Source organism: Aphelocoma coerulescens, chromosome 5 (assembly GCF_041296385.1).
Source record: "Aphelocoma coerulescens isolate FSJ_1873_10779 chromosome 5, UR_Acoe_1.0, whole genome shotgun sequence".
NCBI lineage: Eukaryota > Metazoa > Chordata > Aves > Passeriformes > Corvidae > Aphelocoma > Aphelocoma coerulescens.
Window position 1 is genome coordinate 37579743 of NC_091019.1, and position 18017 is coordinate 37597759.

At 34.2% G+C, this 18017-nt stretch overlaps 1 protein-coding gene across 1 annotated transcript in view; it reads left to right on the forward strand.

The window, feature by feature from the left end:
* DPH6 (diphthamine biosynthesis 6) overlaps window positions 1–18017 on the forward strand; it is a 200611-nt gene that overhangs the window by 39697 nt on the left and 142897 nt on the right. The window contains exons 4-5 of the mRNA XM_069017712.1: window positions 4074–4147; window positions 6237–6355. Coding sequence (XP_068873813.1) covers window positions 4074–4147; window positions 6237–6355 — 193 coding nt within the window. The remainder of the gene's footprint in view (window positions 1–4073; window positions 4148–6236; window positions 6356–18017) is intronic.

Genomic DNA, 18017 nt, shown 5'->3' on the forward strand with positions numbered 1-18017 from the left:
TCAGTGCAGATCCCTGATCTTTACCTGCAGATTTCAGCTTGGTTTACCGTTGCTGAGTGCAGTTTTGTGAACATGCTTTTAATTGTACCAAACCTGATCAGATTCCACATTAGAAGTGAAGGCAGTATTGATTCTGGGATGGATTCTCTGCTAACCATGATGAACTCTTAGTCAAACAGAATGCTATCTGTTTGCAAGGTGTCCAATAACTCTTTCAATACCTAAGTCCAGTGAAGAAGTAGCTTTCAGTTAGTACTCTTTGCATGCTTCAAGTGCCGAGCTGAATGTACTGTGGGCAAGGCTTTATGTAAACTTCGTCCAGTTGAGCAGTTTATGAACGTTATTAGACCATATTTTTTTTCTGTTCTGCCTCATACTCCATCCTTCTTCCTTTCAAGTCTTCTTATTTCTTGAATGTGTGCCACTCTAGCCTTAATTTGTTGAACTGGACAAAAAAAGGGGATTGAATTTATTCCATTTCATGGAATAGTTCTCCTATTTCAAAGCATGTGTTAAGTATATTAGTGTTTCTCCTTGTGGAAGCTGTTGTCTGGACAGTGATGAAAGTTAATATTTGCTTTTTACCATCAGAAGAACTGAATGAAGAGATGGTGATAAATAACTACCTGTGATAAGTTTTTAAACATGAATTCTAACCACAACTGCAAAATGACATGATGTACTGCCATTTCAAAAGACAATTAAAACTTACATATTATCAAAGGAAATAAACTAGAATAAGTGCAGACAATCTTCTGTGTTACTATTTAAATCAGATTTAATGTAAGTTGTAAGCAAGCAGCCAATAGTAGCCTTGTTTTTCCGTTACTAACATCAAGACGTATTGCATACATGTGTACGTATTTATGTGTTTGTGTATTCGTAAACATACACATCCAATGTGTTACAGATTTCTATAGTAATAAACACCCAAACAACCTCAAAACAAAACCAATGAGTAATCTTGATGCATAAGTTTCAAGTTTGGGCCATTGTTTCAGTGGTCATTTAGAGTAAGTTCTGTGACCTTCTGTGGCTTTTTAAATTCCATTGCCATAGCATGATTTTGAAATTTACTAGGACTCATGACTAGAATTTTTTAAATCCCAAACAAGTAGGTCTATGCAACAGTTCATTTTAGTATAGAAGTATTGTGTTTGTATAAGAACAGAACATTTGAGTCTCTATTTCCATTTACTTTTAATTTGAGGGCGTTTTCTTAGCAAGTACCTTTGCTGATGCATATATTTTGTCAGAACTTGAAAAACAGAATAAATAGAAAATATGTTTATGGCTCTGTGAGCTTGTTAAAAATGTGTTGGGCAAGTCAGTTGTAATCTTCATGGATAGACAGGAGATTCTGTAAATATGTCTATTTGGGAAATCAGATTTCACTGCATGTTTGTTTATTATGAGGATACTATCCTTTTAAGTTTCTGATAGAGTTACTCTCTTAGACCTCTCATCCACCTATTTATTTCCCATTCTTAGAGAAAGTAGAGTGTACATAGTGCAGATATATATCATGAAATAGAATGAAAACTGTTGTGGTAATTACAGATCTGCAATGCATTATAATAAATATTATGATGATAATGAATATCTTATTTGTTTTGATGAGGTAAGAGAAATATGTTATTAAACAGGTTGCTCAGAAAAGTTGTGGATGCCCTATCATTGGAAATGTTCAAGGCCAGGTTGTATGGGTCTTTAACTCAACTGTTCAGTGATTCTGTGATGAAAGAACGTGGAAAACTGTGTATGTATATGTATTTATGTAGCCATAGAGATTAATCTACTTGTGAGAGAGCAGTTGTATCCCCTTTTGTTTGCTTGTATCAGATACTTCAAAAACATTATTTACTGAACTTATGGCATAGTTTGCCCCTGGTAACTTAGAACGGTGATGAATTAGTAACATAAACAAAAACATAGGTAATATTTTTAGACATGTTGGTCAATGTCTGCACATTGTGACAGAGGACATTTTGAAGGAATTGCTAGGGTTATTATTTTTACATAAAAATAAAAACAAACAGTATTTATCTGATATGTTTTCCAAGACTGTTACACAATTTTCTAACCTTTTTAAAAAGAACTTTGAAGAATGCAACTTAAGTGCAGTTTTAGCAGTACAGGTAGACTGCATATCAAAATAGCATGAAACAAAGGAGTATGGAAAAATCATTTTAGATATCCTTGAAGATTTGAGACAGCTTCATGAATTAGTTGATCAAATTTATTTAAAGAAAACTCTGCTTGCACAACTGTGTTAACTTTTTAAGAAATGTAATTGCAGATGGGTGAGTTGAGTAAATTGAAGTATCTGTGATCTAAAGTATAAAGTATCTTTATCCTAAAAAGATCTTTGAAAAATTGCAGAGAAAGCTCAAAGGGAAGCAGAAATAATATTGTATGGATAATAGTAATAATAATAATAATAATAATGATAATAATTATTTGATCCATCATTGGATAATGAATGAATGACAGATAAAACTATTCTTTTTTCAGTACTATTACATCTGGATATATGAGAAGCATCAACCTGAACACTGTTCAATTCGGCATTAAGCTTCATATTAATGCATATATCCATTAATGACATAGGGAAGTACGTAACTTTAATAGATATATATTTTTAGATTACTATATGTAGGAATGTTGATAAATACAGAGACTCTTACATCTGAAGTGTAGATGGGAATGAATAACTTAGGAATTTTGTTGGACAAATATGAAGTGAGAATTAATGTAAAGAATAAGATGACAGATTGAGGGAAGAATATCCCAGACAGGCATAAACCAGAATATTTTTCACTATATTATAATTTTGAATAAAACACCCTCTGCATAATTTTATTGATAAGAAACAGGAACTGAATTTTAAATTCAGCAGCACAGCAGGCAAAGACTGATTTGATTTTGAAATTCATAACAATGCTGCCATTTCACTTGGGCTATGATTCAGGTAAATGATTTACCTAGATTGCCAAGGATAACTGCTTATCCTTTGTTCCCCACCTTGGTTGGGCAGCTGATGTGCATGTTGCAGTCAGAATTGTTCCAACCTTTACTACACAAAAACTCCTGGTACACTCAACGATGCTTCACCATCCAGCTGATACAGTCAAGGGGCACTTCACTGCTCAGCTTGCTTACTCAAGGCTTAGCAGGAGTTCCTAAGATCATAGAGTAGGCCAAAAGAGAAAGGCAGGGGCAGGATGCATCATCACAGGTATATAATTGAAAATTTTGTTTTAAAATCTTGCTGGAAACTTCACAGGATTGTGAACAGGTTCAGAAAGTAAGTCATGCTGTGTAGTTATGATCGACCTTGGTTAAAAGAGAAAAACAACTTTTACCGAAGTCTAGATAGAGAAAAGTTTAGAAAAAGAAAGTTCAGCATGTTGATTGGGACTCAAGCAACCTAAAAATGCAAGAGCTCACAAAATACTGGAACTATGTGCATTTTGAAATGTTACATTCTCAGTGGGTTTACAAGAAAAAGTGCTGTTTGTTGGCTTAGATAATTTAAATGAAACAGAGAAAATGTGTCTTGGAAAACCTTTTTTTATAGAAGAATTTTTAAAAGGTGATGTTGAGTAGTTTCCTTTTCTGGTGTTAGGATAAAAAGAGTAATCTCACACTCTCTTGTGCTGCGTACCACGGCAGATACTAACAATTCAGTTAATTGTATGTTGTATGTTGCTGATAATTATTTGTAGGTGGGATAGCTGACACCTCATTTATAGTGGAAAGCTGGAAGGAATTTTCAGGATGTCTGGAAAACTTCAGGGTAATCTGTTACATCTGATGCTTTTCAGTTATCTTGGTTATTTCTTCTCTAGAATGGTAGTTGCGTCAAGAAGACTGTGCTAGAGTAATAAGCATGTAGTAGGTCAGCTGAGCTGCTGTCTTCTGTGCAAGATCTGCATTCCAGCCTGTTCTATCCTGTGTACTGGACACAGAAAAAAAAATATTCTTGGTTGATTCTGCAAGTACAGATACTGAATCTCTACAGCTTAAACCATTATATAATGCTGTCATTGATAGTCCATGTCTTTTTTCAGGACAAAGAAGGAGTGGAGGGTGTATCTGTGGGAGCCATTCTTTCTGACTACCAGAGAATTCGAGTTGAAGATGTGTAAGAAAATATTAATCTTTTTCAGTACATACATTCTGAAAAATACTCATTTGTTTTCTAACTCAAATTTAAAGCAGAGACAGTTGCCTGATTTCTCATGTTCTGTGATACCAAATGCATTCTGTTCATTAATATATGTATTTATTTTTCTTTCCTTTTTTCTCCTGTTTTTCCCCCTTGAAACCATGTGTTCATTAGTAAAAATCTAGTAGAGACTATACCAGAGTTTTTGATTGCTCTTCAGATCTCTCTCATCTGTTGAAAATACTCTGAGTTTTGGTATGAAAATAGTTGAGTAGGTTCAGTTCTTTGATTTCAACAGAAAGGTCACTCAGTTCCAATGACTGGTTGTGGTCAAGTCCCTCTATTTTTCACCAGAGTTTTAATATAGAGGAACATCCTATGACTTGTTATCAGGAAATAAATACAAGAGAATCCTTATGTGCACATCTTCCCATAATTCCTTAAAATCTAATATTTGTTAATCAGGAGCTTTCATTTGTCATTTCTATTGTGTACAATCTAAAGTCTATGTAGATTGTGATTCTTTTAATTAACAAAGAGGATTATGTAATGGTAATTGTGTCTGTTATGTAGGCCAATATTTGATGTGAAAAAGATTTTCACTATATATGTCTGATGAAATGCAAAACTACCTTGTGTTAAAAATTAATTATAGTTTCATGAGTTCATTAATTATTTGTTGATGATGAAAGCAAATATCTGGAACGTGTGTTGGGATGCCAACTCAGCTCATGTCAGCAAGTTACAGAGCACGTTTTCTTTCTTTACAGTTTGCATAGATTAATTTCAGTCAGAAATAACTCCTTCCTTTTTCTTTTCCCTTATACTTAAACATTTAAATAATTGCCTCTTGTGCTAGTAGGATAAAAAAAGATCACTTTTGTTGATTGTGAGTTTTACATCTTTACCACAGCTAAAGGATTGACAGGAAATCATAATATTTCAAGCAGACGTGATTACTTCAAAAGTTGTGCAGTGGTAAAATACTTCACGTTGATCTGTAGATTTAGCCCTTGCAATAAGGTTGTTTCATATGAACTGTCCCAGTTACTTGGATTCAGCTAATTTTTTAGCTGAAGTTAGGCACCTAAGTGAACTACTTTACATTCAGAGCTACTAAATATTTCTATTAAAAAACCTAGTGCTCTGTTAAAACATTTGAAAGTAATAAGAAAATCAGTCAGATTATGTGAGTGCTAACTATGCATTTACATGTCAACATTAAACATACATTTAACTATAAAGTCTTGACAATCATAATAGTGGGTCTATCTAACATGTGGAGGAATGCCCATATATGTGAGAAAGACCATGTATTAGAAAAGACATGATAATTGACAAATAAATGTAAATCTTAAGTGCTCTGAAGTAGTCCCATAGTTAAATGTTTTAAGTTTTTCAGAGCTAGACCTTACACATTTAATCACAAACTGATGGTTCTTGACAATTTACAGAAGTGTTACCTATCAATAATGCAAATTAGTGATTCTCTAAATGTGATAAACAATCAAATGTTGTGTATCAAATGCTGTCTATACATGATATGTATCAAAACAAACTATTAACTTTACAGTAACAAGTTGTTAATTTGTATCACAAGCTGTATATATTTTCTTGAATTATTCTTTTCCTTGGGTGTTGATCCAAATCACAGCAACAAATTCAGCATATTGTACTAGGACATATGCCACATTTATCACAGAGCAGTAACTCTGGCCTTAGCTGTGTTCACAAAAGTAGTGACTTCCTAAGGTACTAATTGCTTTGTGTCCCAAAAGGTTTAGGAACGTGTTTTATGGCTTTACTTGTGTTCTCGTGCAGATCTGTTTACTTCAGTGAGTTGCATCTTATGTAGATGAATTATAGTCAGAACAAGTGTATTTCTTTTTTTTTTTTTTTTTAATATATATATTAGACTTAATGTTTATAATGAAATATACGAAATAGTATTGTAATTGAAATTATGGAATAAAAATTATTTCAGGGTAGGAAAAGAATTTTACATGAATAATGTTGTGTAAAAGCATAATACTTTGCTTTATCCAATTTCTTGTTTGTTTTTAAGGTGCAGAAGGCTTAATCTTCAGCCTTTAGCTTACCTCTGGCATTGGAACCAGGAAATACTGCTTAAAGAAATGATATCATCTAACATTCAAGCCATAATCATAAAAGTGGCAGCTTTTGGTATGTATTCAGATTCTGAGCAATATTGTCTACTGAAATTTCCCGTGGCCAAATCGACAACATAACAGAGGAGCACAGAATTTTTGTTCTATGTTTTAGGATATGAAATGTTAATATCAAGAAAATTATAAAAAATGGCTCAATAACAGTCATGATGTCTGAATAATTAATTTAACAGGATGCAATTCATTCTTAAAGGAGATGTGGAAAAGCTGGAAATTAATTCTTCCTTACATTAAATTCCTCTCATAATTTTTTTGTTCTGGTTTGTTTTTGATTTGCAGTAAAGATGCATGCATAATTCAGTAGTTCACAGTATTGTCATTTATAGATGATGCAGGGTGGTGACTAGACAATGTTATAAAGCAACCGTGAAAGTTTTAATAGAAATACATCACGTTAATATCAAACAACATATAACTATGAGGCCAAAGTATTTAGTGTAACAGCAGTCTTGGAGTTGGTAAATCAGAAGAGCAAACAAATAATCCATCATTGCCTCTAAATTGTTTTTGGTATTTTAAATGTAGTTCTTTAGCATACCAGAAAATCAGTCTTTTCATTGTCAGCTATATAGAATCAAGTTTTATAGTGAAGCAAATCAACATGAAAGTTAACCTATCTGTTTATTGCTTGAATGTAAGGATAAGGTCAAATGAAGTTTTATAAGTAGGCTTATGGAATTATGTGCTCTAAAAGCCTAAGGAACACATGAGAAACATGCTACTAATACAATATATTCATTTCAGGTCTCTATGCAGTTTTCTATTTCAGAATAGCAAATGAGTTTTTAAGCATAAAATGTGACCAAAGGACTTTTTCTTTTGTGGTTGACTATAAATTTGTGGTCCACTGTAGCAAAGAATGGTTTGTATCATACAAGTGGCATCAGTGATTAAAGATCTATGTTTGGAAGATAGTGTTGCATAATCTTTCATTAGAAGTTTGATGGCTGGTTTACCTGGGCAACTTTCCCATCAAATACCTAATCTCTCTTTCTTTTAAAGAATGCTTTATAACAAAGTAATTTCTCCATCATAATTAACCAAGAATTGAATTATAATCTCTTTAGAGTGGATGGATTCCATTAATTTTTTAAAATTAATTATTTTTTAAAATTTTATATATTTATTCCTCTTTATCTGGTAGAGTTTCTAACTAGTTTTTACATTGTCACTATGATGGTCTCACTCTATCATTCTGTAGGATCTGCTAGGGCTGAGAGGAGGATTAGAATGATTAGAAATACCACATACCCTCATTCATTTACAGGTAACAAGCAATGTAATTTAGTAGTGTTTTCCCGAATTTCGGGAGGTCAGTTACAAGTACGTAGGAATGGAATGCCATGTTTTCTACTACAAAACATTTGGTTTTAAATTGGAAAAAAAAAGAAATATATCATTTTTAAATAATAGTTTTCAGGCCATATAAAGTACATTTATATATTTATGTTATATTTCCATGAAATAGAATGCTTTCATTGCTTTTACTGGCATGAAGAAAACAATAAAGTCCACAAAGCATATGTAACAAGTTTTTTCACATCAGACTTATTTATTTAAAGAAAATATATGATTCAAATAATAGATAAAACTGTTTCCTAAATAGACATCATTGATGACCTGCCATGCCTGAAGCAAGATAAGTTTGTCTTTTGTATTCTACAGTCTTAAAAAAACTTAAAATGCACTAGTTAGTGTACAAAGAGTGCTTTGTGGGCTATTCATTGGAAGAGCGAATACCATAAATACTTGTAGATAGCAATTAGATAGAAAATCACTCCAAGTTATTTTTCCTTTTTATTTTTTTGGCTACAGGTAAAAGAAAGATCTTATCAGAGTCAATTTCTCACCTGCCTCAGGCAGACGTAATTAGATGTAAGCAAATTTAATGGAGCTTTTGTGCTCTGGGGCCATTCTGTAATGCTTTAATAATTGCATGCCTTATTAAAGTGGATTTAAGGTATGAAGGCTGTTTAACATATCAAGTGGCAAAGAAGATAAGATACAGTTTAACTTTTTGCCTTTTAGATTAATAATCAAAGCTAAACTGCAATGAAAATATTTAAAATAACAGATTTAAGAGTCTGAGGGGTAATGCATTAGGTGATACATTGTACAGTTGTTAATGCAAGAAGCAAATCTGTAACCTGAGCTTGACATTCATCAGCACTGGCATACTTGTACACCCGACTTGTCCTGTTTTCCATTAGCTCAGTGCCAGTATTGACAAGGTAAAAGGCTGTCATTTTATGTGGAAAACACATAATTATGCAAGTAAATGAGCATTAGTTTAGTACATTTCCCTAAATCCACCATTACAAATTAATACCATAAACTTTGCCAGAGGCAAGAGTTTTCTATCTCAGAGTAGTGTAGTTTTCCAGATGGGATGCCAATTGCTCTCACTTATATGCAAAAAAAGTATTGTTAGCAACCTTTTTCACATGCCTTCTGTTGATCTATAAGTAGATCAGCTTTCTTTCCTTTAGAGTGTATTTCCGAGGCTGTAATGATGAGAGAAAAACATTCCATGATCTAGCAGCAAACCTGAGCACTATATATATGTATGTATAAAACCCACTTTTTGAATGTTTACCTTCAGTGCCATTTTCTTGCTGCTAAAGATGCCTGTATGATACATCATACTTTTGTCTTTGAAATATACTTTGAATATTTCCACTATTCAGGGAAAATCCAGAAATTCAGAGTGAGGTTACTCAGTAATAGCTAAAATTGAAGCTGTTATTGATTGTTTTTAACATGTGTATGCCTGAAATTCCAGTAATATCCATTGCTCATGTGACACATTGTAATATGGCACTGTGTAATAGAACAATTGTGTAATATAACACGGTAAGAAGATGCATTTTTTACCTCCTTCCTCTTTGGCTGTGTTTTACAGATTACCTAATACTAATTAACTTGCAGAGTATGCATACCAGACTCAACTTTAAATCTTGGTAATTTTGTATGTTGGTCTTAACTGTGCCTCATTCTAAAGTGAACTGCTTCCACAAGGTGTAATACACATGTGGAAGTTAGGGAAGGAGGGTTACATTTGGAAGGTATCTTTGAGTTCTTTAGTAAAACTTGATGTTCACATTTATTTACTTTTAATTTACTTATACAGTTAACTATACCTAAATCTTGTTAAGTATTAACGCTAAAACTTAAGCACTGCTATACTTTTTAAGCTATGAAAATCTTTATTTCTCATATATATGAGAATATACTTGAAGTTGATTTTATGTCATACAGTTAGTTTGTCCTCAATGTTTCTAGATTTCTTGGAAGTTTCAAAAGTGACATTTATATTGAGTAAGTTTTCTAAGTGCACACTGTTACCTTGAGAATGGGGGGTTGTGTGGAATTGCTTCTTCAATGTTTCAGTCAAAGTCAGAATATAAGCTCAAATTCCTATCTTTCAGGGTATTAATATGCATTATTTACCGTCTCCTGTCTGTCAGGAAATCCTAAGTTCCTTCACTAAAATGAGCTGTCTGTAGTAAGTATATTTAACTTGAGCCTCCTATCAGTGTGAGAAGATATTGATGTTTTTTCTTCACATGGTCTAGAAAGTTGGTATACTCCTGCTATTCACGGAATCCACTATCCTGATAGTTTAGGGATGTGTATGTTCTTGTATATGAGTTTTTAATTGAAAAAGAGAGAGTATTACTTCCTAGTATAATGATCTATTATTTAAACCCAGCCACCTCGGTGTCTATGTTACTCTTTATTTGTATGCCTCTAGTGTACAGAAGTGCAATCCTGAGTGACTGAAATTGATAGCCATACTCCCATTAATTTTCACAGAGGTAAGATTTACTTTTAAAGAACTACATTAAAGAAGACCTGGCACCACACAGTTCCTGAGGGTGTAATTTAGTGTACAGATAAACTGATAAACAGATAAACAGGTGCTGCCAAAAGGTCGATCTTTCCATCCCACTTCTATCTGACTCTTCCAAACCACAAGTCTCTCCTTGTTTCTGCCCCTTTTGTGTTGCTGTCCAGTGTTTTTGTGGCTGCATAGAGGTGATCCAGCAGGATCTGCTTTTTTGTGACTGCAGGGAACTTGCTCTTTAGAAAGCACAGCTGCATGGAGGACAAAACTCTCTCTTTCAATAGAAAGCTTACTACTAATTTGGGTAGGCTGCAATGTCAGATCATATCCTGAAGTAAAATTGGTGGTTGTGAGTTTTGTCTGAGCACATCATCTGTGTAATGGAGAGGAACATTGTTCTTTGAAAATGTGTCTCTAGTTTTTAGTACAGAGCAATTTTAAAGTAATTTTGAGGAAATTGAAGGAACTTGTTATGTCATCACAGGGGAAGATACTTGCTTCCTCTAAATATTATTTTAAAATTCTCAGACCATTCACAAACATAACAGAAGGAATTGAGTAGCATTTTGTTAAGAAATCAATATTAGATCGCAGTTGCTCTCTTACATATTGTATAGTATGGATTGTTTACTTGCTTATTGCTTAGTAAACTAAACATTGACATTATTCTTATCTAGTTCAGCTTATTTACAGGTGATCATTCCACTGCTTTCTTCCTTGGGCAGCTACCAGACACTGGAGCTGTAGTAGAATCTATTACATTCTTCACAACATTTGCTCTTGATAACATTCTGTTTTATTAATATGAAAAACACTGATTTACTAAAATATGGATAAGGATCTAGTATCGATTTCCAACTGAGATGGGCAAAAACTCTCTAACAGTTTAAAGTTAGAAAGTGTATGTTTATTGGCACCGGACAGCTGCGTGGAATAGTTTCTGAATACGCAGTGTCAAAGTATAGATGGTTACAGTCTGTTTATCCACAAAAGTTATGAATATCTGAAATACAAATACATATTTATAACCATTACCCCTCCTATTCTCCACTTTATGTCATTAAGAGTGCATAGTATAGTTTTTAAATTGAGTCAGTGGTCATTATTAATTGAGGAGTGGTCTTAGGGACAAAGGAATAATGGTCTTCCTCACTTTAAACTTTCCACCTTTCTGGGTTTTGACAATACAAATGGCCTCTTGGGGAACATCCAGTTTCTTCCTTATGACTTCTGAATAGTATCTAGATGGGAAAAATTAGCAATTGTTTAAATTTCTTTAGATGTATTTATCAATGCTTTCTGGTTCTCATTATAAACACAGCTATGCAAATACAGAAAGACAGTTAATTATTTATCTGCAACTTAAAAGCTTATTTCTAACTTAATTCTTATTAACTCTTAATTAGTCTGAGCTGGACTTACTTCCTCTAACTAATTCTAACAAAACTGATCTTTAACTAAAATCTTAGAATCTTAATGTTTTCTTTTAAAGTCTGTGTTTCAACACTTAGAATCATAGAACTATTAAGGTTGGAAAAGAACTCCAAGATCATCAAGTCCCACCTTCAACTGAATACGATTATGCCCACTAAATTGTTGTAGGGCTAGGTTTAGTTTAGCAAGCTGCAGCTTTCCCTGGGAGCTCAGCAGAGCTGCTTAGGGCAGTGCGACCATTTTGCCCTCCTGTAGTCCATTTTGGACGGCTCCACAGTTTTGCTCCATCTAGCTATCAGCTCTACAACACAGTGACAGTGAAGGAGGCAAGAAGGGTCTCCCCATGAGGGTTTCAGTGGACTTTTAATAGTTACATCTTGTCCCGGCGACCCCCAGAGGCAGAGAGGCCTCCTAACCCCGGTTTTCTCAGATTGCAGGGGCAGTACATGGGCAGAGTTGGGGTACAGGAACCAATAGGGAGGATCCAAGGGAGTGGCCAGGGCTAGGGACAGGGGAAAGTGGCAGGGGGGTACAATGTGAAAGGCATTTAATAAATGAATCAGTGGGAAATACAGCACCACACTAAATCATATCGCAAAGTGCCACATCTACACATTTTTTGAACACTTGTTTTTGGAACACTTACTCTGTTTATCATAATTGAAGTAAAAGATAAAATGACTGATAATATTTTTCAAGTCCTGTCAAATTTTAATGCTTGTCTATTCCATTAGGGATAATGTATTCTAAAACTAGCCTTAATTATCCCTGCGCAGTGTTAAAGTATTATCTTGTGTACACATGTGATCACTTTTAATTCATTTTAGTTTTAATGTTTTTCAGATTATAAATTTGATAAATTACTTACGATGTACTTTGGGAAAGATGTTCTTACTAGTCTTTTCCCCCTTCTAAATCTTCTTTCCTAGTTAGCACATGGTGTTGTCACTGAATTTTCACACAAATCTTCCATAACTTAGTTGTCCCTTTAGAGTTTAAGTGCATTTGACACTTTTGCCCTAGGCTTGTTCCATGATATGTTTGTCTACTATCTCATTTAGCTCAATAATTCCTGTTATTTATGATTAAAAAAAAAATATACCACACCTTTTTGTTCACCAGACATTGTATGAAAAGACTTGGGAACACTTATGAAAACAGAGGAGCTATTTTATCTCAAGCCTTTTTTTTCCTGATGGAAAAGATTCACATGGGAAGATATCAACACAGATAAATAGAAATTGTATGTAAGACTGGAAATAAAAAAAAAAAAAAATTAGCTTGGGATTTAAGATGTGATGCAAAAGAGATGAGTAAGAGAAAAGAAAACTAGGAATGGACTTCAAGTAAATAAAAAGTTTGATTCATAGTTGAAAGTTTAAGGAAATAAGGTGAAAAAATACTCTTTGCATTTGGAATGTTATTTGCCTTGATGCATGTATATGATTAACAGATACTTTGTTACCAGTGTAAGATGAGGTTTTGGAAAGAGATTTTAGCACATATATAATGTATAAAGAAATGTTTGAAAATAAAGTGTGTTACAGAAAAAGAAGAAATGAGAATTTCCACAAGTCCATTTAGAAACAAGTTAGAGAGAAATATGATTCCCTCTTCGCTAACTCTTGAGCCTATACATTGGAAAATGGGAAGGATATTGTTATCGTAATAGGAGTTAGAAGGAAGAGTGAGGGAATGTGCCTGAAAACAGAAAAGTAATTGAAAGTTGACATTTTTGAGTGCTTCTTAAGGAGATGTCACAGACAAAGTAGGAGAGAAATGGCTTAAAAGTGGAAAGATCACTTTGCTGTTTGGGGAGATCCCATCACCTGAAGGAAAATTTAAATAGAAGCAGCAGGCTAAGAGCGCACTATTAGGCATTTAAAGCGAAACAGGAGAAGTATGGCTTACAGTGAAAAAGAAGAACAGTCAGAGAACTTGGAGCTGAAAAATAGTGGAAGAAAAAGAACTTAGTAAGAGGTATCAAAAGCAGAAATAATCTTAACAAAATGAAAATCAAGAGGTACAAATGGTATATTTTTAATACTAGGATATTACTTGCTGCTCTGTAATGTTTGATACAATTTAAGTTCTAGATGCCCATTTACTTTACAGACTTATGTGCTGAAACAGGACATAAACCTTTAAAGGCATATCTATGTAGTTAAAACCATAGATGTTTGCTTTTCAGGTCACTCTGAGTTGAAGTTTTGAAGGAATTCTTGTCCTAGTCTGATCCTTTATTTCTGCTCTGGCCTTTTACTCTTTTGCAGGTGATCTATTGATCTTCCCTGTCAGAAGCCTCTGCTGATTCATTTGGGGATTCTGGCTTTTTGAAGGTTTATAACTTGTCTGTATGGGGATGGATTTAATAAAAATGACACAAATTTTATTACTTGCACCATGCCTCTTTCTCTTCCACTGAATGAAATTTCAATTATTTTCTTACTAGAATTAGAACTGTTCAAAGTATGAAATACCAGAATTCTCTAACAGGGACAAAGTAGCACATATTTTTTTATTCACACACATTTTTATTTATGTGGTGCTAAATTGGTTTAACAATTTGAATTAGATAGATTAATAAGCAAACAATGCTCTTATGAAATTCTAATTAAAAAATTATGTCAGGAAAGTTGTACATACGCACCTGTATGAGCTGAAACTTTAATAACTTTTGATTTAAGTTTTTTAAGTCCATTAAAAGTCTTGAGAAGAAGTTGACTCAGGCCCTACTTTAAATGAGATGAGCCATTTGCTGTCTAGAGTCTTGCATTTGATTAAAAGTAGTCTAATGCTGCTGTTCAGCAATTCTGCCACAATCTTTTTCATACTACAAACATTTTCGAGAAGAAACTTCTGAAATTCAACAAGGGCAAATGCAGGGTCCTGTACCTGGGGAGGAATAACTCAGTGGACCAATACAGGCTGGCAGCTGAGCTGGTAGAGAACAGCTCTGTGGAGAAGGACCTGGAGGTCCTGGTAGACAACAAGCTGTCCATGAGCCAGCAGTGTGCACTGGTGGGCAAGAAGGTCAATGGTCATCCTGAGCTGCATTAGGAAGGGCATGGCCAGCAGGTCAAGGGAGGTGATCCTGTCCTACTCAGCCCTGGTAAGGCCACATCTGGAGTGCTGTGTCCAGTTCTGGGCTCCTCAGTACAAGAGAGACATGGAGCTCCTGAACAGGTTCATTGGAGGGTGACAAAGATGATTAAGGGTGTGGAGCATCTCTCTTAAAAGGAAAGGATGAGGGAGCTGGGCCTGTTTAGCCTCAAGAAGAGATGACTGAGATGACTTAAGTCATCTCAGTATATAAGTGTCTCAAGTGGGGGTGCAAAGAGGGTGGATCCAGGCTCTTCTCAGTGGTACCGAGCAACAGGACAAGAGACAGTGGGAAGAAACTGAGTCACAGAAAGTTCCACATGAGTACGAGGAAGAACTTCTTTACTGTGCAGGTGACTGAGCACTGGAACAGATTGTCCAGAGAGGTTGTGGAGTCTCCCTCCCTGGAGGTATTCAAGAACTGTCTGGATCAAACCTGTGTCGTGTGCTTGAGCAGGGAGGTTGGACCAGATGACCCACTGTGGTCCTTTCTAACCTGAGTCATTCTGTGATTCTGTTATTTTGTAAAAGAACCTGATTGAAAATACTGCCTTGTTATGTGATGAAACAGTACAAAATTTCTTCAAAGATTTATTGAGGTTTCTCTTCTTGAAATGACGAAGCTAAATTGCTTTGAATCCTAGATTTAACTAGAACACAAACATCTTTGATGTTAAAAAAAACCCAAAAACATATAACATTATTTCTATAACAAGTTTTAGATCTTTCTACCTCTTAGAATTCTAAAATTTCAGGACATCAGACTAACCTAGTTTAGAACATACTTGAGGAATGTTCAAGATGGAGGATGAACTGAGATCCTAATTAAATGGCATTGGAAACATATGCTAGAACCACTTTGGGATTAATGTCTTATAACTTTATCACTTAGCTTGAAGAGAGTTACTATAGCTACAGGTTCCATCCATGTACAATTCCCACACTGGATAAATTATCACATAGGAAAAAAAAAAAAAGCAAGGGAAAAAAGAGAAGTAGGTACTTAATCAAGTCACATGAATTTTCCTCTTTTATACAATAAATTAAAAGTATATTCACCTCAAATCTTTTACAGGTGCAGTAATACCCAGTATTTATTGCACTTTTCATTACTTTTATACAAAAACTAAGCAGGTTTTGTAATTTTTTTTTTCCTTTGGAAAAGGAAATGCAGGGTCTCCATCCAGTTTGCCATTGTTCACGCAGTCTTTCATGTGTGAAAGTTTTGAGGAAGTTAAGAATGAACCTGTCAAGTTATGCTAGCAGACAAAATGTTCACTTCCCAGCTCTTCGTAGAAATGAAAGCTAAATATGACAACAGGAATAATTTACCTCAAGGCAATTTAAGGTATAGATTTACAGTTCAAGAATATCTGTGTGGCCTGTGCATTCCTAGTTGGTGAAGGTTATGAGACATTCCTGCACTCCTACAGAGTAAGCCTATGTTATCAGCTGATGCTGTTGTGTACATGCTTTTCCTGTGTTATTAGAAGCATTTTCCTGTATTCTGCACTGTGTAAAGAATGATCCTCCTTCTGAAAATCAGTGCTTTCGTATTGTTTACTTAGGGAAAAAAAAAAAAAAGACACATTTAAAACAGAGGAATTTACCTTCAAAAATAATCCTGTTTTCTCTGCTCCAGTTCTAGCAGTGGTTGCTTTTTCCTTTATACTCTTTTTCTTTTTATATGTATTTCTTTACCTTACGGGTCCTATCATCTTATTGTTAACCCTGTTTTCTTTATGATAAAGAGAATGAGATGAAAGAGATTAGTTTTGGTTCCAGAAAATCAAAGTATTTAATTGCCTCTTTTCGTATTCAGAATTCTAAATAATTCTACTCTTGGTGAGCAGCTGATTAGGATCTTTCCAGAAACTTTGTTGTGCATTATACAGCTCTACACCATCAGAAGTTAAGTCTTAGTCCCTGACATTCATAATGATGACAGTTACTCATCTTCTCAACACTACTTGTCAGAAAGTCAGGAAACAAAAGGGAATTTCATGTTGCTGTAACTTTAAAATAGGTTCTATTTTTTTTCTCAAAACACCTATCCTAATTCTATGAGAATAATATTTCAAGAAGAATATGATAATAGCAGTTTTGGAGATTTGTTTTTAACCTTACTTTATGGAAGAAGTCTGTGAGTGAGACGATTAACTTTTTGAATTGTAAGGTTGATTGGTCAGGGAAGGATAGAGATTTTTCCCCTATATTATCAACAGATAATGGTTAACTCATACATTATTGATGTGTGTGTGTGGTAGTGATTCTTTTACAATATGTTCATATATTATGGGTTAGAGTTTGGTTCAGTGTAGCTTTCTGAAGACCTTTATGTACCACCATTTCTTAAAATCAGTAATTATGATTTATTTTTACTTATTTGAAATTTTATTATGAAGTGAAGATAGAATTTTTTTAAAATACTTTCTTAAAAATACAGACAATGTAAAAATTCTGAACATGTATAAAACATGTTCTTGTTAGTCAGATAAGGCTTTAAAATGTGGATTTTATTAGCTGAATGCAATGCCATGAAAATGTAACTTGGATTTCTAATGGTCTTGATAAATGCAAGTAATATCAGGTAGTTGTCCCTCAGGTGAGGGCTTCATGTTACACTAATACATATGTACAAAGTGAACCATTTAAAATACTGTTCCTTTGCATAAATCAACAGTAGTGAAATACCTTTTAGTAATGTTATTTTTTTCACCCTACAGCAAAGCCATGAGTTTCTGCCCCAATCTTTTGACATTGCTGCAGTTCTCTACAACACTTGTCTTGTGGCTGTGCGTAAGAGCATTCTGCAACCATTCTTTAAATCTGCAGGAAGGAGTTCTGCTCCTGTCAGTGGATTTATCAGGAATTGCAGATGGAGTAGCAATTACTTTGAAGTGATTATGCCATTTGTGCTATCATGTACTGATTTTACAGTAAAACTAGACTACAAAACACAATTTTTTTTTTACGGAGCACTGTTAAAAACAGCATTATCAAATTTTTTGAGATGTTTGTGTCATCATGTACTGGTCTACCTCAAAGAAAAAAAGCCCCACGTGCTCTCTTGGCAGCACATAATAACTTGATGGATGTAGTTCAGTTGGGGAGTTAAAAATGCATCGAAAATAATGGGCCATAACATTCTAGGGTTAACATTTATTCATAGATGATGCAATTAAATAAAACAGGCATTAACTTCAAGGTCAGTCAGTGAAGTAATAAAAGTGAATATTTTAATTGAATTCTAATTGCTTCCCATTGATACATG